Source organism: Trachemys scripta, chromosome 5, assembly GCF_013100865.1.
Source record: "Trachemys scripta elegans isolate TJP31775 chromosome 5, CAS_Tse_1.0, whole genome shotgun sequence".
NCBI classification, from domain to species: Eukaryota; Metazoa; Chordata; order Testudines; family Emydidae; genus Trachemys; species Trachemys scripta.
In genome coordinates, this window is record NC_048302.1 from 83,180,402 (window position 1) to 83,206,368 (window position 25,967).

A 25,967-nucleotide genomic window follows, 5' to 3' on the forward strand; every position below is an offset into this window, starting at 1 on the left:
AAAGTGAGCAGAGATGCCTCGTGCTTGTGTGAACAGTGCAGATAACTTCTGCTATGTTTGTGGTGAAGTGACTTTTGCATCACTAAAGCACAGTATAACCACTATGGTTAAGAAAGCTTATCCCCTTTATTTTGGCTGCAAAACTGGAGATCAAGACAAGAGGTGGGCCCCACACATATGCTGCAACACTTGTGCAACAAATCTTCGCCAGTGGTTGAACAGGAAAAGGAAATCTATGCCTTTTGCAGTGCCAATGATTTGGAGAGAGGCAACAGATCATACCAGCAACTGCTACTTCTGCATGGTGCCTCCAGTTGGGAAAGGTGTGTCAAAGAAGAAAAAGTGGACTGTGCATGATCCAAACATTCCATCAGCTATACGCCCAGTACCCCACGGAGAAGGGCTGCCGGTTCCTGATGCACCAGAATCACTCTCACTTGAGTCAGACGAGGAAGAGGAAGAGGATGAAACTTCTGGTCCTGGACCATCAGTGTTACAGGACCCACATTTTCTCCCATCCTCCTCCTCTGAACCACACCTCATAACACAAGATGAACTGAATGACCTTGTCAGGGATTTGGAACTACCCAAGAGTAAGGCAGAGCTGTTGGGCTCCAGACTACAGCAGTGGAATCTCCTGGCAGGTGATGTTAGGGTTTCCATGTTCCGTGACCGTCAAAAGGATCTTGTCCCATTCTTCTTCATGGAAAGTGATCTTGTAGCCTGCAATGACATCGATGGTGTGATGGCAGCCCTCAACATCGTTCATGATCCAGATGAGTGGAGACTGTTCATTGATTCATCCAAGAAGAGTCTTAAAGCTGTTTTACTGCATAATGGCAATGTTTTGCCATCAATTCCAGTTGGTCATGCAGTCCATATGAAGGAAACCTATGACAACATGAAATAACTTTTGAGGTGCATAAACTATGACCAACATCAGTGGCAGCTTTGTGGCGATTTGAAGGTTGTTGCTCTCTTGCTTGGTCTGCAGACTGGATACACAAAGTACTGCTGTTTTCTCTGTGAATGGGATAGTCGTGCAAGAGATTCCCACTACATCAAGAAAGATTGGCCACTCCGACAGTCATTGGAGCCTGGGAGGAAAAGTGTTCAGCATCCATCCCTTGTTGAATCAAGGAAGATTTTGCTACCACCCTTACACATCAAGCTGGGTCTGATGAAGAACTCTGTCAAGGCCATTGACAAAACACAAGCAGCTTTCAAGTACCTCTGTGGAAAATTTCCAAGGTTAAGTGAAGCTAAGATAAAGGAAGGTGTCTTTGTTGGTCCTCAGATTTGTGAACTTCTTCGAGATGATGCATTTGACCATGCACTGCATGGCAAGGAAAAGACGGCATGGAAAGCATTCCAGTTAGTGGCAATAAATTTTCTCGGAAACAACAAGGCAGACAACTACAGGTTGTTGGTGGAAAACCTCCTCAAGGCATACAAAAGCCTTGGTTGCAACATGTCACTAAAGATACATTTTTTGCACTCTCATCTAGATTATTTTCCACCGAACTGCGGAGCAGTGAGCAACGAGCACGGCTAGCGATTTCACCAGGACATTGCAACAATGGAGAAACGCTATCAGGGCAAATGGAGCCCATCAATGCTTGCAGACTATTGCTGGACAGTGACAAGAGATGCTCCATTTAATGAATACAAGAGACAAGCCAAGAAGCGCCGAGTAGATATTGAATAGGACTAAACTATGTACATAATAGTTTTTTGCCTTTTGTTTCATAATAAATATTATTTATATAACCCTTTTGCTGATTTTTAAAGTGTTACATAAACAGGACAGGTGAAATATCATGTAAAGCAACCATAAACACATGAAAAGACCTAGGTTTACAATTTATGATTAAAACTCTACTATCTACACAATATACATAGCCATAAAATGTAAAAACTTAAATATGTTAGAAACAGTAGCCAGTTGTTTTAATTGTCATATTTGAATTCAGCACATCAAAATACATAATAAATAGCACATTTTATCTCTGAAGCAGACGACTTCTCAAAAATTGTAGACCAGTGTTATAGAAGCCCAGAGAGCTGCTTATTCACAATGCAGTTATTGATTATGCAAATAATTGTACTCAGATTAACTAAACTGCTGTCAGTCAGAAAGGTTGGAAGGATTCAAATATACAGTTTAAAACTATTTGCACCATGATCGTGCACAGCATAAATCCACAACCAGAGTACAGGGAACAACATAACAAAAAAACCCTGAATCTTAAAAGTAGCTGTTCAGCAGCTCTACTCTCTGGCTACGACAATTCCACTTACATAAGAAATAAAACGCACACTTTAATTAAATTCTCAGATTGTAAGCATTACAAATTTTTAATACTGTACAGGTTTTTATCTTTAAATTAACTTGCTGTGTAAAGGTAAAAGATGTACAGGGTTTTTTATTGCCTTTTGTGGGGTATTATGTTAATAAATCTTGTTTCAACTGAAAGTCAGGAGCAGGAATTGTTTGGGGAGACAATCAAAACCAATGAAAGAAAAATGTTATAAAAACTCCACGGCCCAGCTGTGCCTCAACAACTGTTTTCTGCATATAAAAGCCAGGGTTGACATTACAGGATAGCGAGCAGGGCAATTGCTCAGGCTTCGGCTTCAGCCCTGGGTGGCAGGGCTCGGGGCCCTCGGCTTCAGCCCCACACGGGGCTTGTCTTCACTACGGGAGGTAAGTCGACCTAAGTTACGCTACTCCAGCTACATGAATAATGTAGCTGGAGTCGACGTAGCTTAGGTCGACTTACCCCGGTGTCTTTACTGCGCTGCATCGATGAGAGATGCTCTCCAGTCAATTTCCCTTACTCTTCTCAGAAAGCTGGAGTAGCGGGGTCGACCCAAGAGCGCTCTGGTGTAGATTTAGCAGGTCTTCACTAGACCCACTAAATCGATCCCTGCTGCATCAATTGCAGCAGCGTCTATCTCCCCGTAGTGAAGACCAGCCCGTAGTGGGGCTTCGGCTTTCCGCCCTGTGCCCCAGCAAATCCAACTTGCGCAGACCCCCTGAATCCTGCTTGTAGCACCCATGGGGCTCTGGACCTCTGGTTGATAACTGCTGCTTTAAAGAGCATTTTAGATTTGTGTTTCAAATGGACCACCTCCATATTAGACAAATCAAACTATTCTCCTTTTTCAAGTTTTGCAGTGAGCACTACCACTCTATTAGTCTGGTCTGTGCACAATGGGAAAAAAAACACACCGTTCATACACTCAAGAGTTAGTAGTTTGTTATTTGTTTTTTTTTTTAAATCATGTTCATGGGCATGTAATAAGATTGTATTTGTAAAAAGTACCTGTACCATAGCTACAAGATTTTGTAACTGTTTAAGTTTTTGTTTTGCAGCTATAAGTCTACTGATCTTCTGCTCAAACTCAGCATCTCCAGCATCAGCATCAGCTACACTGCTTCTGCAGCTAGATAAAGAAACTTCACTGGCTCTGTCCTCTTCCACTTCGTCATCACCGCCTTGTGATATATCAATATCTTTGTCACTGTCCCTATTACGACAATCTGAAGGAAAAACAGCAAAAACAGTGCCAATGTTGCAGATGAACACTAGTGACCTTGTTAAAAATCACTAAATGTTCATACGACTAGTGTGTTTCAAATCTGAAGCTGTACTGCTCAATGAAAGGAATCCAATCTAGCACTTAAGCCCTTGCTGAACACTTAGTTTATATGCAAATCTGAAGCTCCCAAACCATGTAACCAGGAAGAAAGCCTAAGGAGTTAACAACATGCTCCCAAACACACACTCATCAGTTTTAGCTCTATATACAGTAATACTTGAATATCTTTTAAAACATACCTAATGTAGAAGACATATTTAAAGTCCTTAAGTTAGCAGCAGATCGGTTATTTATTTCACAGTCTGTATTAAGGTATCTTCCATCTCTGTTAGTAGTTCCACACTGCATGTTGGAATTGCTATTTATTTCACCCCAGCTACTAATTCCCTGGGGGTTTCTAGAAGAAAACATTCATCATATTAAAAATCGGTTCTCAGCCCATTAAAAAAATTTAAAAAAAACTGGATAAAATATAAATGTTGCAAGAGACAAGCACATGGATTTTTTTTAAAACTTTAATCATTTTAGATTAATGTGCTAAACACTACAATTGCCAAGATAAAAGGTCATTCAAAACAATCACATACAAACCTTAACATCCCATTTCCCCTTTAGTGGGACAACCAAAATTGCCCAGTCCAGCTCTGCGCTACACCCCACATCTATCACAGACAGGAGATGGGTCTATAGCATAAAAGAGTCCTCTTTTTAAATAATATCTCCCATGTAGGTTTTCAAGTAGAGTTGAAGATGCTGGTCTGAACGTATAAAATGTTACATGGTTTGGGACCTGGTTACTTGAGAGATTATCCGTGCACTCAAGTACATATGGAACCCCTTCATGGTGAACAGAAGAAGCCTTCGACAGGGGATATTCATGAACATCCCTCAACACTGCAATTCATTTCCACTTTGATTCTCTAGACTAGATTTGTTAGCCTTCCAGGTACATTGCAAATCTCATCTTTATCTATGATTATGTGAGGTAAGGGTGAGTTAGCAGCCTGATAAATTGAATGCATGGGACTACATTTGGATTTTATAAGGCCTTTTAATGTTCCTGTTTATCCTTTCTGAGTCTTATCTTGAAATTCTAATAGGTATCAAGAGTTACATATTGATGCTATAAAATCTAAACAGGAACATTAATTTTGAAACACCATTTTAAAACTTTATAACATTTATATGAAGAGCTTACTTTACACCATGAAACTCCACTAAGGACTTCACGGTTAATCAGCACAGGGTCTAATTCACAGTGCATCATTCTAGAGCTATTGTATATTTTAGGAAGACCTTTAAAATGACTTATCAACTGGATTAAAAAAAATATTGTATTAGCCAAGGTTAGGTTATCAGCATAATGAAGGGTATTTCAAATGAACTGACACAAAACAGTGTCAATTTAATCTAAGTATTAATAACTTCTGGTTAACCACACCATCTCACTATGCAGAACCTACAATAACTAAGGCCACAAAATTTAAGACAAAATATATAAAAAAAATTTAACCTAATATTGGTAACAGGTTGTGGATTCTCATTTTCAGAATCACATTCTGATTCTCCTGTGTCGTCCTCTTTAGTGTTTTCATTCACGGCATCAGTCATCATATCAGATGTCTGTTCATAGTAATGAACTAACTCACGCAACTCATTCAATCTCTTACGAACTTCATTCAGTTTCCTGGAACGAAAGCAGAATACTTTATATGCATGTCCCTACTCGATTAAGAAACCTAAATGTAGCATTCAGTTCTTTATTAAACAGTGCTCAAAAAAAGTGCAGCAAACTTAATCAAATTTTAATTTTTACCAAGTCCTTATATACATAAACTATTTAAATTTACTATAATTTGAGATCCGTAACAACCTTTGCTTGAAGATGTTCTGAAGCCCAAATTAATCTGTATGATATTTCACAGAAAATAATACTAGTAAGATCTAACTTAAGATAACTAGTTTTTATTTCAGACTTTCTACGTCTTTCAAAAATATGCTACTTAGGAAAAAAAACTTAAAAGCTAACAAAAATGTATACAGAACCACTTAAGTTCATCACAGCAAATTAATTAAATAATAAAATTCATAAAACATTTTACTGGAGCTTTTCTGTTGGGTTTAGATTGTCATCCTCTTCACTCTCATTCTGAGAAGCAATGGAATCAGGAGGATAAGGAACAGATGATGCTAGGCTATTAGACTCTCCATTGACAACAGTTACTATGCCTACAGGAGCAGAGGCAGCTGAAGTTGTACTTCTTTGATCAATACTCCTTTGAGGAGATCCTGACACAGGCAAGACTACAAAAAAAGGAAATGAAAAGTATCAAATTTGGCATCTTATTAAAAAGAAGTTTTCAAAAAAAGCCGCTTATTTGATTTACATAAAAATATGTAAAGATAGTAAGTATTAACAGAATATGCAGATCAGCAATAAAGGTCTGTCTGAGTTTTTGCAAATTTCATTGCATTTATTATAGGCGGGGCTGGTGGTGCTGCCTATTATGATGTTTGCCCCACACTTCTCATTATAAAACCCTATTTTCAGTTCCTTGTAACCTTACCAAACTGCAACCATTTGTGCTTAAGTTTTCCGTGCTGTGTGTCTGCTTCGCACTGAGTTTGGTTGGAAAATTTCAGCCAAAAAGAGTGCAATCATAATGAAGCAAGGAGTTAGAGAAAAATATGTTTTGCCCATATTAAAAAATTCTGTTAACCCTCTTTTTGAAAAGCTCTAGCACTTCAATGCTTTGTAGTGAGGACTTGAAACTTGGCAAGGCTGTGGTGGTGACAGGGATATGACTTTTGCTGTCCCCATAAAAATCTGCCCAAATTTGTCCCAGTTATAAGCATATGAAAAAAATCAGTTTGAACATGTTCAGTAAAAATTCTATGATTAGCTAAAAATTTCTCTTCAATGAGCACACAAGGTCCTGTGTGTGAGCAGACCTCGCATGTACCATCCCCAAAGAGCAACTGAGAAAGCTCCAGCCGAGATCTAACAGGGACAAACCCTGGCTTTCCCTGTAATTGCTACTCTGTTTTAGGGCAGGGACAAACATCTCTCCTGTGCTCTCAATTGACCCTGCTGTTTGCACAGCAGCATGAAAGAGGAAGTTGTCAGATTTTAATGCAGAAGCTACGCTGTCTCTATGAATTAAAGATTATGTCATGTGATGAAATCTCCAGGAATACATCCAACCGAAATTCGCTACCCTAAGCTACAAGTGTGCACACACCTCGAATGGGGAGGCAAATATAATTTTAGCATTTCCGAACCTTTCAGCACTTGCCTTTGCAACTTTCATAATCGTTTTTTAATGTAGTTATTTTGGATGTAATAGAACATAAATCTCAAGCTTAAGTCCTCAAATGTCAGGAAAAAAGTCACAATGATTCCACAGCAATCCAAAGGTTTGCCTACATGTACATATACAATACGAAACGTCTCACTCCACATGATTTCAACATTAGCAATGCGATATTATTTTGAAATGAATGGCTTTTTATAAAATGAAGTTAAATAAACTGAAGTATTAGTAAGCAGCCACTAGTTCTATTAAAATAAATTTTATAATCAATTAGATATTTGTATATTGTATTGAAGCTTACAATGGAGAAAGTTCAGCTTGCAAAACTACCATTGTTTCTCTTAACCATACACAAAACTCAATTTGAAAAACATGAATTGATGTACAATTTCATAAGGCTTTCAAGTATCAGAGATGTAGCCATGTTAGTCTCTACTGCATCTGAAAAAAGGGGGAGGGAGGAGCATGAAAGCTTATGCCCAAATAAATCTGTTAGTCTTTAAGGTGGCTCCTTGTTGTTTTTATAAGGTTTTCAAATTCTTTGTTCAATTGTCATTTTGATATGTGCATTTAAAATGAAAGGCAATATTTCTCATCTTCCAAATGTTGTTTCTTGGAGAGCTTTTATATCAAACGTTTAATGTAGGTAACTTGTAACAGTAAACAGAGATATTACAATTAAACCTATGAGTGATATCTATAAGAAAGTTTTGCCAGCTCAACATCAGTTAAATCTTTGAAAGAATAACCACACTATTCACACTTATGGGTAACATGTAGCCTGGGGGTACCTAAGAGCAGACCTCCTCCAAGCAGCGTCCACTAAACCACACATGCGCCTCTTCCTTCCCCTTCTCTCTGCATCCCTGAATGTTTTGAGAGTGAAGCTACTACCTCAGTTCCTTCCACCACTAACCCAGAGAACCAAGGTAGGACTCTGAAAAAGAGGGGAAGGTGGGTGGGAAGCGTGACTCTATGGTCCTCTTGAAGAACTCTTGTGACAAGTAAGTAACTTTTATTTCCTCTTTGAGTGGCTTTGCATACTCCCCACTTACGGATAGTTTGCCAACCAGTGCTGAAAACTCAGGCGGAGGTAACAAACTAGTAGTAATGGTTGAAGCACTGATCTACCAACTCTGGCAATCTGCTCTTGAAGTCATATCCAAAGCGTAGTGTTTGGTAAAAGCATAGATTGACCTCCAAGCAGCAGCCTTACAGATTTTCCCAGTAGGAACATGTTTAAGGCACTGCTCTAGTAGAATGAGATTTTACAATACCATACACAGGAATTAACAACATTCACTGATACACGCTAATAAATCTGGAAACAGTCTGAATATTACACTATTAACTACACTTTATTAGTATCTAAAACATGTAACGCTGATTTCCCTTTAATAGCAGGAGGCCTAAAGGAAAAAATAGTAAATTAATAGTTTGATTGAAGTCAAATTCCGATACTACTTTTGGCAGAAACATGGGGTCAGGTCTAAGAGCTACCTTGTCTTTATGAAAAATAGTAAATGGCAGATCTGCCATCGGAGCACATAATCCACTCACCCTTCTGGATGATGGTCTAGCTATAATAAATACCATCTTAATAGACAAATAAAAGAAGAAACACTCTGCCAAAGGTTCAAGGGGTGGTTTCATCAGCCTGGTCAAGACCAAATGGAAATCCCATGGAAGGGCTGGATCCCTCAAACAAGAATACAGTTTGGACAACCCCTTCATAAACCGTTTAACTGAAATCATGCACAGTCATCTACCATCAATCAAACCATGTAAGCAGAAATAGATACCAAATGAACTGTTAAAGAAGCATGAGATAAGCCGTCAGACTTCAAATACATTAAATACTCTAAAACAGATGGAACAGAAGCGGAGACTGGAGAATCAGATTTGTCCAGCACATCCAAGAGACAAATCTAGTCCATTTCAAACAACACTCTCTTATGGACAACTTCTTTGAATTAAACAATAAATCATGGACCACAGAGGAACAGCATTGTTCAATATTAGTCAAAGTCAAATAGCCCAAGCCGTCAGATGAAGAGTATCCTGCTCTGTTGTTGCGACAGCTGGTCTGGAGACAAAGGGAGACTTTTGTGAATCCCGCCCGACAGACGAAGAAGTACCACTACTGTCTCAGCCAAGCTGGGAAACTGCATCATCACTGCCTTGTTTTGATGTACTTTCTTCACCACTTTCTAAATTAATGAGAGTTAATCAACAGAAGACCCTTTCCACAGTATAGCAGGAATGTGACTGAAATGGACTGCTTGTCTCTTCCTGTTCTTGAACAGTAGAGGGGACACTTCAGGTAAGAATAAGTGCCTCCTTGCTTGTTGATGTAATACATAGCCATTGCATTGTTCATCGCTACCTGAACAACCTTTCACTTTATGTGAGGAAGAAAGGATCTGAGGGCCAAGTGAATTCCAACACATTTATAGTCAAGTTCTTTTTGCGAGACAGCCAATGGCCTCAAACCGTAATATGACCCAGCTGAGCCCCCCAGCCATTGTTGGTTATCGCAACCAAAGGCAAAGGAGGACTGAACAAGGCTCCTCTGAAGACTTTTGATTTGTCTTCCACCATTGACAAACATTTGAAGACTGTCCAGATTGGTCTGTAAACCTGAGCTATCCAGGGCTACACTGACCTCATTCTGAGACAAGCACACGGAGTCCTGTAAATGGTTGCTGCCAGAAGCCTCATGAGATCTAGAAAGAAAATCACCTTCTGGTCAGACTCAGCTGGATGTACAAAAAAATATTGTTCTACCTTCAGAGACCTTTCCTCTTGGAGAAAAGCCCTTCCCCCTCCTGTTACCAAGTCCAATATAGAACCTATGAAATTCAGTCTCTGAATTGGGCAGAGCTTCAACTTTTTCATGCTCAACAGCAATCCCGCTCTGTAAGCAAGGAGACTGTGGAGTTGATGTGAAGTAGCGGGTCCTCTTGTGCAGAGGATATCAGCAGCCAATCCTGCAAATATGAGAAAAAGAAGAATATCCTGCTTTCTTAAATGCCCTACTACTACAGAGAGATACTCTGCAACCCCAAGAGTCTTTACAGAAAGGCCAACTGGCAGGACCTTGTACTGGAAATGTTCTTGGGCCACCAAAAAATGCAGGTACTTCTGATGATTCAGCCAGATTGAAGTATGTAAATATCTGTCCTTTTCTATCAAGAATTGTGAACCAATACACAGTTGAAAGCGAGTGCATTATGAAAGACAGGTTTAGCATTTGAAACTGGAACTTCTGAATGTACTTGTTCAATCTTCCCAAATTTTAAACTGGATGGAATCTCCCATCTTTTTTCCTGTAGCGGGAAGCGTCCTGAATAAAAACCCTGATGCCAAAGATATTTGGGAACATCTTCGACAGCACCTGTCAGAAGGAATTTTTGAACCTCTGAAAGAAAGACAGCCTTGCAAGAAAGCTCCTTGTAACGGGAAAGGTAGGGGAAATTGAAAGGGAACAGTTTTTCAAACTGCACAGCTAGCCATCCTCTAATTTCTAAAGCCTAACTTGTCTGATTTAATAAGCCTTCAATTGTTACTGAAAAGGGCTATCCTGTCTCCAAATAATAGAAGGGAGGGATCCTCATTAATTGGTTCATGACTATTGATCTTCACATCAAATCTGAGGCCTGGTAGCTGAGGAAGCCGAAGAAGAAAGAGCAGGTTGTTTTGTCTTATGTCTGTATCTGGAAGCCCACTTTCTTGTGCTGGCTCTGCAACAAGCTTTTTGCTGATGTTGTTGATGTCTCTGATTTAAGGAAAAATAAGCAGATGACTGAGGGCAAACCGATCTCTGATAGAGGAAAGACGGCATCTTCTTCTGACCAAGAGATGAAGACCCAGTGATTGAGCAGTGGATTTAGTAGCCTTTAATTTCTCCAACAGTTTGCTGATCTTGCTGCTGAAAAGACCATACCCCCCTCATAAGGAAAATCTTCAACTTAAATTTTGGTATCCATACCCAATGAAGAGGGATGAAACCATGCATATCTCTTTAAAATAACTGCAGATGTCAATGCTCTAGTGGAAGAGTCTGAAGCATTAAACAAAGTCTGAGTGTATGCTTCACCACATTTTGGGCCTCCATCTGGACCCATGGAAAAGAAGCCCTTGAGGAATTTCACCATGATTTCAATAATTTCCATCCTACCATCAACCTCAGCCTAGATCAATCCACACAAGCGGTCCATTTCCTGGACACTACTGTGCTAATAAGCGATGGTCACATAAATACCACCCTATACCGGAAACCTACTGACCGCTACACTTACCTACACGCCTCCAGCTTCCATCCAGGACACACCACACGATCCATTGTCTACACCCAAGCTCTAAGATATAACCGCATTTGCTCCAATCCCTCAGATAGAGGCAAGCACCTACAAGATCTCTATCAAGCATTCTTAAAACTACAATACCCACCTGCTGAAGTGAAAAAACAGATTGATAGAGCCAGACGAGTACCCAGAAGTCACCTCCTACAAGACAGGCCCAACAAAGAAAATAACAAAACACCACTAGCTGTCACCTTCAGCCCCCAACTAAAACCTCTCCAGCGCATCAGAGATCTACAACCTATCCTGAAAGATGATCCTTTACTCTCACAGATCTTGGGAGAAAGACCTGTCCTCGCTTACAGACAACCCCCCAACCTAAAGCAAATACTCACCAGCAACCACACATCACTGAACAAAACCACTGACCCAGGAACCTATCCTTGTAACAAACCCCAATGCCAACTCTGTCCACATATCTATTCAAGTGACATCATCATAGGACCTAATCACATCAGCCATACCATCAGGGGCTCGTTCACCTGAACATCTACCAATGTGATATATGCCATCATGTGCCAGCAATGCCCCTCTGCCATGTACATTGGCCAAACCGGACAGTCTCTACGCAAAAGAATTAGTGGACACAAATCTGACATCAGGAATCATAATACTCAAAAACCAGTGGGAGAACACTTTAACCTGTCTGGTCATTCAATGACAGACCTGCGGGTGGCTATATTACAACAGAAAAACTTCAAAAACAGACTCCAACGAGAGACTGCTGAGCTGGAATTGATATGCAAACTAGACACAATCAACTCAGGATTGAATAAGGACTGGGAATGGCTGAGCCATTACAAACATTGAATCTATCTCCCCTTGTAAGTATTCTCACACTTCTTATCAAACTGTCTGTACTGGGCTATCTTGATTATCACTTCAAAAGTTTTTTTCTCTTACTTAATTGGCCTCTCAGAGTTGGTAAGACAACTCCCACCTGTTTATGCTTTCTGTATGTGTGTATATATATATCTCCTCAATATTTATTCCACTCTGTATGCATCCGAAGAAGTGGGCTGTAGTCCACGAAAGCTTATGCTTTAATAAATTTGTTAGTCTCTAAGGTGCCACAAGTACTCCTGTTCTTTTTGCGGATACAGACTAACACGGCTGCTACTCTGAAACCATCAAAATATTATTTGCCAGCCTTCTGTTATCTGGCAAATCCTGAACAGAATGTTGCCATCTTTCCCCACAGATGGAATTGGCAACAGGTCAGGACCTCCTGGTAATTAGCCACATTAATAACCAAGAGAAGAGGAAGAAGGGGGGGAGGGAAACGTTTCCCAAGAACATTGATCTTTTCCCTTTCAGTCAGCAGTAGTCGATGGGCCTGACCAGACCTAAGCCTATTACTGGCAGCAGCCATCACCAGTGAATTAGGGACAGAGTGAATGGGGGAGGAAAAAAAAAAAAAAAAAACAACCACCTCCGGGGTTATCTCACACAATTTATCTGTTTTGGGTTTTTTCAGAAATAGGTGGACAGGAAGGAGGGGTGGGGGGCATCCAAACAGTACTAGCAGGCTATAGGAGAGTATCCAGCATCGGAAATTATATTCTATTCCTAGAGGCAAACCCAAGAACATGACTGGAGGGGAATTTTCCTCCACGGTCAAAGGTGGTAAAAGTTCAATGTGAATGCCATGTGGTCTACCAGGTCATGAAACTGCAAAGTGTCCTCAAATTGAGATGACGCAGAAGCAACTCACACTGAGTCACCTGCCTCCACAATTCTCCTGGCAGGGGATGAGGAGCAATATGCAGAAGACAAGTGGTAATGGGGGCCTGGAGTCACTTGGGACTGTCGATGACTGCCCTCCTGGAGGAGAGGGGTTGCACAAATGGAAGGGACAGGCTTTTGAAATGCCTGGGAGAACTTAAATAGGTAGGGGGGAAAGAGGGGGCACAACTGCTATACAGGTTGATTTAAGGAAGATCGTACTATGAAGTAACAGGAAATTCTGTATTACACCATGGGCAAGACAACGGACTTATCACATGTCCCCTACATTAAGAATGACACTAACCAATCAATATAAGAAGGAACAGGAGGCACCTTTCTCCAAGAGGATGGCAACAGGACACTGCATCTGCACTGTTTTTTTTAAAGTTTCAGTTCTTCAAAAGCACTCCTGTGCGATCTTCTATTCAGGAGTGAATTAGTCTCTCCCACAATTAAAGCAGAAAACCTTGCCAGAAAACTTGGCTGGGGCAGGATCCTCGACCTAGGCACCTTTACATCTTCAAAGTCACATTTAAAACTCTGTTGCTGAATCACCCAACCTTGAAACAGAAGCCCTGAATAATGTTTCTGAAACCTCTGGGCCCTTACCAAAGATTTTAACACCTGTGTCTCAAAGAAAACTAGAAGCCAGAATTTTATTTCCCGGACAATGAGGAAGACAAGACTGCCACATGGACAGAAACCAAGCCCCTCAGAAACATTTAAACAGCTAGTCACAGAGGGTGTGAGAAGCACAAGCTGGCAAACTTGTCTTAGAGAGAAAAGTAGTCAGTGAGTACAACTAAAGTTTCCATCTGTTGTACAAAAGGAACTAAATACCAAGTGTGTAGATCAGAACAACAAACATTCCCTGTAAAGTATGCCAATTTAAAAAACAGTTATATTAAAAGGAAAAAAGAACTGAAAATAAAATTTCTAAAGAAATTTTACCTTTTATTACAAACACAAAATGACAAACATTAGAGGGGATAAATCTTGTTTTTAATTTACTTTATGCATTTGACAGAAGTGTGTATACAGTAAATTTCATTGTTTGCCCCTATATATTCAGTTTCTGCTGTTTGTTTTGGCCTTTCAGTAAGAGAAGACAAATATTTAAAAGATAGGAAAATGATTTTTAACACCACAAATATTGGCCAGGAATTCAGGGCACAGCATAGCACTGAAACTATTTAACTCTGTGTCCATTTAAGTCTTAGCCATTCTAAAGCAGAAAGGTTAACTTTACAGATCTCAGTTAGTGTAAACCTTCCCAAACATTTCAGGAACTTAGCCATAAAAAATGCTATCAGCAGAGGGAGCAACTTATCACTAAGGTTCAATGAATCATTTTAACATAAGAAAGTAATTAAATTTCATTATTTTCAAGACAATGGGGGAAGTTACTGAAAAAAAAAAAAAACACATTAAAATGCACTTTTTGCCTGTAACATTGGGTATTTCCACAGTTACAAAGGTAAAGTTCTATGGTCAGATTCTTCACTAAATCAGTTTGGTGGACTTTCAAATACTATAAAGCAAAAGATTATTACCACAGAAAAAACACTCCTAGTTCTGTATTTAAATCACTACATTAAAAAGGAAACGTTCCATTAAAATGTGTTATTACTGAAAGCTACACAAATGACAATACTTCCAGGAGAAAGACACAACGGGTGAAGGAATCTCTTATTTAACCAACTCCTGTTGGTGGAAGGGACATGCTTTCGAGCTTCAGAGAGCTTTTCCTCAGGTCTGGAGAAGGTAACCAGAGTGTCTAAGCTAAATACAAGGTGGGACAGATTGTTAAGTACAAAAAATTCACACATGTTGCAGGAAGAGCTCTATGAAGCTTGAAAGCTAGTCCATTTCACCAACAGAAGTTGGTCCAATAAAAAGTATTACCTTCCTCACCTTTCTCTGTCGCGTCCTGGGACCAACACAGCTACAATACTGCAAACAATACTTTCATGTACTAAGATCAGTGATAATACTGAGTCATTAGTTGCAGGACTATAAACTACATTAAACAAATGCATTCTGCATACATTTACTTACAGGAGGAGTTGTTCAGATGCTGGTCACGAAGTGTGTGAAGTTCTCCTAACAACTTGTCCATTTTTTGTTTTTTACCTTGCAACATTCTCATCTTGCTAAAAAGTTGCGCTTTCTCATCAGATAAGTGCTGTGACATAGAAGAATTTCTACTTTGTGAAATCTCTCTAGTAAGTGAAAGACTTTCTGCTTGCCTTCGATTATCTGGCACAGGTTGAGTCTAAAAATAAATAAAGTTCATTTTAGTAGCAGTACTGTGAAAATGCCATAGTAATTTGCTAGTTACCTTTCCCAATTCCAGAAAAAAAGTAAAAAAATACCTCATTTAATTTGAGCTCAAGGCTAGTGCCGAGACTCCATAACAGAAAACCAACTCTCAAACTAAACAATAGTTAGCTCTTATATAATTCCAACTGCATAGTAACTAGTACTGATTGTGATGTGAAACTGTTGCTCTTGGCTTCCAAGAACCATGTATAAACTGACACTAAGCTTGTATCAGTCAACGAATAACCACTTCTATCGAAAGTAAAACAACATAGAAAGCATCAATTGGAATAAAAACAAAAAAAATTTACAATCAAATCCAGTTAATGTTTACATATAATAAATGTCAAATTTGTCAGAGGATTTTTTAAACTGAATATTGTATTTTAAACATGTAGCCCTACATGCATTTCTTGTTATGAGTTGTGCAAGTAACCTACAGGGCATATTACTGAAAATGTAATTAGAACAAAGCATACTCAGCAAGTCAGACAAGTACAGGCAAAATTTACACAGGTATTTAAGAGGTAGCAATACAAAAAGCTTAACTTTTGTGCATCACAGCAACAAGATCTAAGAAACAAGCTCTTTTAACTGCATTTTATTGCCATAAAGACTTAAGAAAATGTTATCAAAACAGCAATCACTCTCACTGTGTGAGAAAGTATACTGAAAACTAAGGTTTATTGCAAAGCTATTCTGACTATTTATTCAAGTATTTTTAAGACCCTTATAGGGAAAATGAACTAAAATACACACAGCAACACGGTATTAAAAAAAAAATTACCTGAGATTCATGAAGCTGATTGTGAAAACGCTGGATTAGGTCATTTAATTCTTCATTTAGTTCAGATGTAAGACTTACTCCTGAAATGCTACCTGTGGTCTCTGTTACAACTACAGAAAACAGTAAGTCCAAAACATTAAACTAAAAAGGTTAATTTAAGAAAATGGTTTTTAAGATTTCAAAATAAGTAAATACCATAGCTACTAACATACAGCACTGGTTAGACAAATTTACTTTATTTGTCAACTGCACTAACCAAATCCTGTGCGCACATTATAGAAATTTAAACTAATCTGAAACGTCTGAAGTAATCCTTAGACAAACAGATTTTTGTTTGTTTTGTTTTTTCAGATGACACCTTCCCAACCCCAGAAAGAATTCATCATTTGATGTGGACAGCACTATGTCAGCAGGAGAGACTCTCCTGCCAACATAGCTAAGGGTGCTTGTTGGGGATGGTTCAATTATGCAGGCAGGAGAGCTTTCTCCTGCCAGCAAAGAGCAGCTACACAGGAGACCTTACCGCAGCACAGCTGTGCCACTATAAGGTCCGTAGTGTAGACATAGCCTCAGTCAATGTACAGTTTCACTGTGAAAACAGACTATGCAAAAGCATACATTTACATTGTTCAGCAGATCTGTTCCTTTTCTGGTTTTGGTTTGTTTTTTATTGTTCCCACAAAAATCAGTTAAGTTCAGTTTTTGTTGTGTTTTTTGTTTTATCTAAAAACTGTATGGCCCTGTAGAACCAAACACTGCTAAGAAGAATGAGCTGGACAGTGTACTTCTCATTTATTTATCAACAGAACTCTATGTTCCAGTCAGTTACAGTCAAAGACAATGGATTATATGGGTGTAAAGGCAGCATATAATTTGGCCTCCAGAACCTTTACTGACCATGGTATGCTAGAAGGAAATACCTCAGTCTGACATTCAAATCTGATTTGCAGGGCTGGCAATTAGGAAAAAAGGCACATTTTTACTTGTGAAAACATATTTGATATGCAAATCAAGAGAAATGTAGAACTCTACAACACTATTTTAAAAACAATCACTTGTCAAAACAAACCAGGACCTTAAATATCCACCAATTTTAGCCATACCAGAGTGTGGGTGTCTGGCCTATTTTTAACTTCACATTAATAGTTTGTTTAATAAACCCTTAACTGGGTTTATTTTTAAAATGTTACATTTAATTTTACATCATTTTTTTTTTCCTTTTCCCTGTCCCTGCTTCTTCTACCTTTTTCAACACAAGGGTTAGTGGGATGCTGCTTTAAGTATCACCAGGACAAATGTGACACAAATAAGAGTAGCACCAGGGAACAGAGAATAAGCCTCTCCTTAAGGATAACTTAAGTAAGCCTCTCCCCTGTCTACCACCTCCTCTTCCTATGAAGAATTGTTATTTCTGTAGGAGAGAGAAGAGTATGGGACTTCAGATTTCTACTAGTACTGGGAAGTTTGCTTAGGGCAAGAGACACCATAAGGCAGAGCTGAAGGTGCCCAGAAGCTGATTCAGGAAGAAATGCCTTCCCCAGAACCATGGTATGCCCTATATTTGAGATTGGGCAACCGGAACTGCAACCAGCATTCAACGTGTGGGCATAACATGGATTTATATAGTGGCATGATATTTTCTGTCTTATTATCTCTATATATAAGAATTAGAAAAGGTACGGAGGACAACAAAAAATGATTGAGGATATGGAACAACTTTCCTATGAGGAGAGATTAAAAAGGCTGGACTTTCCACTTGGAAAAGAAATGACTAAGGGAGGATATGATAGAAGTCCATATAATCATGAATGATGTAGATAAAGTGATTAAGGAAATGTTATTTACTCCTTCACAAAGCATAAGAAGTATGGGTCACCCAATGAAAATAATAGGCAGCAGGTTTAAAACAAAAAAGGAAGTACTACTTCACACAACACACAGTCAACCTGTGCAACTCTTTGCCAGGGGATGTTGTGAAGACCAAAGCTATAACAGGATTCAAAAAAGAATTAGGTAAGTTCACAGAGGATGGGTCCATCAATGGCTATTAGCCAGGATGGGTAGGGATGCAACACCATGCTCTGCGTGTCCCTGGGAATGGGTGACAGGAGATGGATCACTTGATGATTGCCTGTCCTGTTCATTCCCTCTGACCCGGCACTGGCCACTTTCGGAAGACAGGATACTGGGCTAGATGGACCCAGTATGGCCGTTCTTATGTTCTACTAGCTACCTGGAGCATCATTCAATCTCATAGCAAAATCATCATGTATGGTCCTTCTATCCCACCTCAAAGCTGGCTTGTTAGGACAGGACACAGGAAGAGATCAATTACTAGAGGCAGAGCACTAGGCTACAATTTTGCTGGTCAGTTTGTTGGTGCTATTGTTACGTGTGATGTTACATGTCCGACAAGCAATGCACTCCATTTCTAAGGACGACAAGGCAGAAGTTAGGCGAAGGGAAATTTGAAGTCAAACAATTTTAAAATGATTTTCTCCCAATTAGGAATTTGCTAAACAAGCTTTGAAAAAACAACATGTATGGTACATATTCTGTGGGGATGGTAAGCAGATCTGAGACCATCACCATCTAACTTCCAAATAATTTATCATTCGAGGCTGTTTAACGCTGATCTCAAATAATTTCTGTTATTACTTTCCAAAAGAATGTATCTTTGGGCAGAGACCAAATGTGAGACGTTTCAACCCCAAAGATTTTGACAATGTTAAGGAAGTGTTAAAGTACAGGTTTATAATGGAACAATACTTAACTTATCTTTATAGTGGTTGTGATGTGTTTAAACAGTTGGAGGCAAGTCTACAATTCAGATTCTAAAGAATCTGAAATCTACTTTTATATTTGCTTAAGATATAGTAATCAAATTTAAACTATAACTGTTTTGTTCTTCCTTACTCAAGAAAGCTTTAAAAATACATTTCTGAGTTTTTAAAAGTAAACTTTGGTGGCTCATCTCTAAGTACCAGGAAGGAACTTATGGTTTTAAGTAGGGCTGTCCAGCAATTAAAAAAATTAAATTAAAAATTGTTAAAAAATAATAGAATACCATTTATTTAAATTTTTGGATGTTTTCTACATTTTCAAATATATTGATTTCAATTACAACAGAATACAAAGTGTACAGTACTCACCTTATATTTATTTTTGATTACAAGTATTTGCAATATAAAAAAGAAAAGAAATAGTAATTTTCAATTCACCTTATACAAGTACACCTGTACCCTGATATAACGTGAGCCGATCTAACACAAATTCGGATATAACACAGTAAAGCAGCGCTCCGGGGAGGGGGAGCGGCTGCGCACTCTGGTGGATCAAAGCAAGTTCAATATAACGCGGTTTCACCTATATCGCGGTTAGATTTTTTTGGTTCCCGAAGCTAGCGTTATATCGGGGTAGAGGTGTACTGTAGTTCAATCTCTATCATAAAAGTTGAACTTACAAATGTAGAATTATGTTAAAAAACTGCATGTAAAAAAAAAAAAAAAATGTAAAATTTTAGAGCCTGCAAGTCCACTCCGTCCTACTTCTTGTTCAGCCAATCGCTCAGACAAACAAGTTTGTTTACATTTGCAGGAAATAATGCTGCCCCCTTCTAGTTTACATCACCTGAAAGTGAGAACAGGAGTTTTCATGGCACTGTTGTAGCCAGCGTCACAAGATATTTACATGCCAGATGTGCTAAAAGATTCACACGTCCCTTCATGCTTCAACCACATTCCAGGGGACATGCATCCAGGCTGATGACGGGTTCTGCTCAGTAACAATCCAACGCAGTGCCAACAACTGCATGTTTACTTTCATTATCTGAGTCAGATGCCACCAGCAAAAGGTTGATTTTCTTTTTTGGTGGTTTGAGTTCTGTAATTTCTGCATCAGAGTGTTGTTCTTTTAAGACTTCTAAAACCATGCTCCACATCTCGGCCCTCTCAGATTTTGGAAGGCACTTCAGATTCTTAAACCTTGGGTCAAGTGATGTAGCTATCTTTAGAAATCTCACATTGGTACCTTCTTTGTGTTTTGTGAAATCTGCAGTGAAACAGTTCTTAAAATGAACAACATGTGCTGGGTAATCATCCGAGATGGCTATAACATGAAATATACAGCAGAATGGGGGTAAAACAGAGTAGGGCACATACAATTCTGCCCCAAGGAATTCAGTCACAAATTTAATTAACCCATAATTTTTTTTTTTAAAACGAGCGTCCTCAGCATGGAAGCATGTCCTCTGGAATGGCAGCCGAAGCATGAAGGGGCATATGTTTACCATAACTGGCATGTAAATACCTTGCAATGCCAGCTACAAAAGTGCCATGCAAACACCTGTTCTCACTTTCAGGTGACATTTTAAATAAGAAGAGGGCAGCATTATCCTCTGTAAATGTAAACAATTTTGTTTGTCTTAGCGATTGGCTGAACAAGTAGGAGGACTGAGTGGACTTGTAGGCTCTGAAGTTTTACATGGTTTTGTTTGAGTGCAGTTATGTAACCAAAAAAAAAAAAAAAATATCTACATTTGTAAGTTGCACTTTTAGGACAAAGATTGCACTACAGTACTTGTATGAGGTGAATTGAAAAATACTATTTCTTTTTATCATTTTTACTTTGCAAATATTTGTAATAAAAAACAATACACCTGGATTTCAATTACAACACAGAATACAACTGATATGAAAATGTAGAAAAACCATCCAAAATATTTAATAAAATTCAATTGGTATTCTATTGTTTAACAGTGTGATTTCAAACGGTGATTAACTGCGATTAATTTTTTTAATTGCAATTAATTTGAGTTAATTGCCTGAGTTCACTGTGATTAATCGACAGCCCTAGTTTTAAGTTTGTAGCCTTGTTACCCAACAACATATAAAAAATATTTAAACTAAGTTCTTCCACCAAATGGAAGTCCTGCAGTAAAATTCCAAATATTACAAGTATTTTATATAAGATACAGAATGTACAAGCTTAAGAATATATCCAGAACATTTTTTTAAATTGTGTAGTACATTTATACTTTCAATATAAATTTTTTTAAATTCAGAGTTTCAGGTTTAATCAATACATCAATTTATCATTACATACTCTTGTCCTTCCACATACCAGAATCATCCATAACAGCAATTGCCTGCTCTGCTTTATGCTGCAGAGCAAGAAGAGCAGCTTGTCTTCCCTGAAGTGCTTTCAGCTGTTCCTGTTGTTGTAACATCCGTGTTAACAAGTCATGTTGCTTCTTCAAATTCTCTAGCTCCTCTTTAGCCTTCTGCTGGGGGTCTCTGGCCTGGAAGATAAGAAAAGATGCTATCAAATAAATTCCACAGCTATGATAATACCGCATTAGTAATACGATGACATCTTAATGTAAGCTGAACCTTCACAGCTCAATGAAACACCTCAAGACTAACAGTTTAGTTTAACGAGGTGAAGACTTAACTATCGTCTCCTCATACTTAAAGCTAGTTCTTCCAGACCAAGTTTGAGTCATTTTAGGGAAAAGTTTGTACTGCCAACACCATGCTGCACAATACCTTGTGGATAAGTACAATTATTTTGTCTCCAGGCCTGCCAACTCCGCACCCTCCACGAGCAGATTACAAAATTAAAAACTTGCACATTTCTGCCTTTAACTACACTAGGTTTATAAATTCATTAACACAAAAAGCATATAACCACAAAGCCATAAGAGTACTCCTCCCCTCAATCCCTGATAGGTATAAAATGCAATTCAAGATACTGAATTAAAACAGCAAAATCAAAAACTTCTGTCTGGTGTTGAACTTGTTTTAAAAGAGTCTCTGCAGTAAACACTTTTTAAAAATATGGACCTGATCCTCTTCATTTCCTATACTGGCTTAACAGTCCAGTGTGGAGTGAAAACAGAAACTGAACGATCTGTTCACAAGTATCTGTTACGCAACTGCCAACCCAAAGAACCACCACTGGACCCCGCCTTAGTAAGATCCAAGGTCCAAAATGATTCACTAGCCTCAAAGCTTTATCTTTCACTACACAATTTTGCAACAAACTATTTGTTTCTCATTCCATAAAACCATATGTAGGCTACAATTCTGCATCAAGTTTGAACCTGCATCTTCACAGTAGGAAGATGAACTACAAAAATACCAGTATTATGAATTTTTAAATATTTGTCAAGTCTTAAAAAAAAAAAAAAAAACAAAAAAAAAAAAAACACTTTTGCCAAGCTGAAATTCCCACTCCCAAAGTAAAAAAATTCACCTGCCATCTAGTGTCGAGTGCCTACTGCGAAAAATTCCTACATTGAAGAATATGCTTGCATATATTAAAGTACTTGGCCTACCACAGAGGTACTTCCCACAGAGTTTGGAAGTTATTGGAAAAGGCAAGGTCAAGTACTTTAATGGACAGTAAATTAACTTTGTAGATGGGGTGCTGCTTCTTGCCCCCCTAGCAGAGTGTGTGGATCGCAGAATGGAGTGAGCAACTCTCTCTCTCAGCCTAGGCATCAGAAATGTCTGAAACTCCAAATATCAATGTTTTAAAGGGTAAACCATGTTCAGCTCAATCCACTATTTTTAAACATCCAGAATTTAATTATTAATAAAAAGGTCTTCAAAAATTTAATAAGAACGTGCAAGTTTTTAAAATGACTTAAAACCACTAAAAACGTCAACGATAATCCTTGTGTAAATCCCCATTTTAGATGGAGAAATTGAGGCATGGAAAGATTACGTGATTTGTGCAAGATTACATATCAAATCAATGGCAGAGGGAAAAAAACCAAAACTGATAAACAAAACAAGCTTCATTTCAAGCATATCAGAGGCATCTGTATTCATTAAAACAAAGACCAATTTTTTTTCCAAGTTGGGTGTCTAAAATTAGCACTCAAGCTTGACAAAATTTGCTATAAAGGGTATAGAAATATTCAAATAATGTATTTAAACAATTTGAGTTTAAACAAAAAAGATGGGGCACTAAAAATTAAATTACAAAAATACTTTTAAAAAAAAAATCACAGCAGGACAGGACACATCTCAAACACAGTTTTTAAGGCACTGACCCCCACTAATGTGTTTTTCCCTGCAGGTATATACTAGGTATTGCTACAGGCATGCACAGTTTATCCTTTGTAGAGATTTTATTACAGATCATAATTTTTTCTCTGGGCAACAGAAGTTTTTGATCTTCCACTTCACTTTTTCTACACAAGATGTTTGTTATTATGTTCTTTCAGGCAGATTAATAGCATGAAAATTAACAGATCTTTAAGTGTGAATTATCTAAAATTACACTACATTAAACCAATTTTAAAACACTTTCTCAGAAATAAGAGTGCAATTGCATCAAGTCATGAATCTGAAGTGGCAAGCTGTGGCTGCAAAAAGTGAGATTAACAGATGGACATACAGTTAGATTTATACCCCTCACTAATCAAAAAAGAACATATGTTGGGTTGGAGGAGGAAATTAGTAAAAAACTCATTTTTATAAAATCTCTGCTTCCGAAAACAAGTCAACATGAAGAAGAGACATTCAATGAAAATGTAGTCATACACAGGTAAGTAAGACAGATCTACTGTTATAGTGGTGACTAAAGCATTAAACACCAGAAGCTTCTGTATGGAAAGAATGAGAGAAAAAAGTAATTGTGCATTACAAATACTTAGATGTTTTAAAAGCTGTTTAGCAACAAAGGAACTGAGGAAGAAAAAGAAAATCAGCAAGTACAGACCCTATTTTGGAGACTTGCCAAGGTAATATTCTGAAGAGTACCTGTGAGGGTAATCCAATCCTAATAGGCCAGATTTCCCTGCCATTCAGAGCAGTTCTGTCACCTTTCCCTTTTGGACTTCTTGTAACGTCAATGTCTGAAACCTGTCCTTGTGAAGCTGAAATCCCTAGTTTGTCCTCAATGCAGGGCCGAATTTTCAGACTAAAAGATTCTTCCTTTATTAAATAGTTTAGTATGTTAGATTTAGAACACACTCCTGTTTAACATGCATTTTTAAACAATAAAATTGCTTACCTAATTCATTTGTGTCTTACGTATTATATATGGCAAATTGTATTACTTCAATCAAATAAGTCTGTTCTTGTTTAATTCTACTGAATTTTCAATTTCCTTTGTTAAAATTATTTTCTTAAAGACAGGATTCCAAATATCACTGTACCATGTAATTATAGAGAACTACTTTTAATATTTCAAATAACTATATAATAAAAAACCTAATTCCAAAATACTTAAAGCCACACACATAAAAATGAAAAAAAATATGCTTTCTGTATAGATAAACAACCAGATACAAGCTTTGTTTACAATAATTTTATATGGATATATATTTCTGTCAGTATATATTTCTATCGGTACTGGTTATTTTTTTCACATTTTAAACAACATTAAAAAAAGTTAGATGTTGATGTTTAATCTCTACAATGTTATCTTTTTGAAAGACCTGATAAAAACAAGAAGATCTTGCAGGACTTTTATAATTAGATTGAGAGACTGTCTGGTTTAATTCTGACTTGTAAATAAGTATCTCTATATTCTTTATTTAAACGCTACTTTTTAACTTCCTAGAACACACATTCCTAACCCATAGTCTGTGGAGCACTTTGCTGATGGTCCACATCATGCTGGCTGAAAACAAAGAGACAACACCATATACACAGATGCTTAAATTTTATTAAAAAGGAGATAAAAATATTAGAAAGTCAATATATTAGAGTAAAAATATTAGAAAGTCGCTCAATGTTCTTTTCCATGTAAGCAACTGCTGAAATTGCTAAAGGAGTTATGTGATCACAAATGGGAGAGGAGATGGTCTGTGCAATCATGAAACGTATATATATATATGTAGAAATGCCAGAGTCATAAGACACTCTAATGAGAGGTGGCCTACCCAACGAAAGAGGTTGGGAACCCCCATCCTAGAGCAATGCTTCTTATGGTATCACTATAGATATACTTATGCTTCCTACAGCAACAACCCATGATAGTGAACCATTTACACACCTCCATTACCCTTCAATTTCCCCAGTACTGGAAGCATGCCACTTACCAAAAACAGCTTAGAAAACTAGTCCTTTCTACATTGATAAAAGGCAAGATACACATTTAACCCCTAGAATTATTTAAAAGATTCATAAGCTATCAGAAAGTAAAATTGCTACAACAGAAGCTTTTTAAAACAAACTTTTTAAAAATATACATCATTGAGAGTTTGGGGGGTTTAAGTCTCCTTGAACTGAATTTCAGATTAACAATACTATCAAGTATCAGTCAGGAAAAGAAAAAACAAGTCTTCATTTCTAGCACCTTAATTACTAAAAGCAGCTTACCGTGGTATCTGAAGCCTCAGACTGCACATCTATGTTTAGCGATGTGCTCTCAGCTACAGAACCAGATCCCACAGCTGAATCTATAGTCCGAACATCCTCCTCCTCATTTTCTCTAGCCTGAAATATTTTAGTGGCATAAATCAAAAGCTATATAAATGGGGTAGTAAAAATGAATTATTATGGAAGGTACTGTATCTTGAAGTTAACTCCCCCAGCGGTACCATCAAAATATCAATAACTGACTCAAAGTTTTCTCACATTGCTTAAGAGATACATTATATCTATTTTTTAAGTTCTGAAACTTACAAGCATCTTTTGCAAAAATTTCAGATAGGATTTTTCTTGTTCTTTAAGATGGTCTATGAGATGTGACAAGCGCTCAACATTAGCAGATCTTTCATTTTTCTCTACAAGATCATCCCGCATGGAGCTGGCCTTAGCAATATAGTCACGAATTTGAACTAGTCTGCTCACAATCTGCAGAGAAGACATTGAAATTACTCTGTAA

The 25,967-nt window shown here is 37.9% G+C and overlaps 1 protein-coding gene across 13 annotated transcripts in view; it reads right to left on the reverse strand.

Annotated features, from left to right (window-relative positions):
• The window catches only part of PCM1 (pericentriolar material 1), an 84,657-nt gene that overhangs the window by 47,706 nt on the left and 10,984 nt on the right, over positions 1-25,967 (reverse strand). For 10 of the 13 annotated variants that reach the window (XM_034772868.1, XM_034772877.1, XM_034772875.1 and 7 more), the window contains 9 exons: positions 25,766-25,936; positions 25,460-25,576; positions 21,243-21,420; positions 16,122-16,231; positions 15,071-15,287; positions 5,709-5,910; positions 5,120-5,293; positions 3,846-4,003; positions 3,330-3,547 (listed from right to left, as the gene is read on the reverse strand). In XM_034772868.1, the coding sequence (XP_034628759.1) occupies positions 3,330-3,547; positions 3,846-4,003; positions 5,120-5,293; positions 5,709-5,910; positions 15,071-15,287; positions 16,122-16,231; positions 21,243-21,420; positions 25,460-25,576; positions 25,766-25,936 (1,545 nt within the window). The remainder of the gene's footprint in view (positions 1-3,329; positions 3,548-3,845; positions 4,004-5,119; positions 5,294-5,708; positions 5,911-15,070; positions 15,288-16,121; positions 16,232-21,242; positions 21,421-25,459; positions 25,577-25,765; positions 25,937-25,967) is intronic. The other 3 variants (XM_034772878.1, XM_034772876.1, XM_034772870.1) reach the window with 2 other exon arrangements.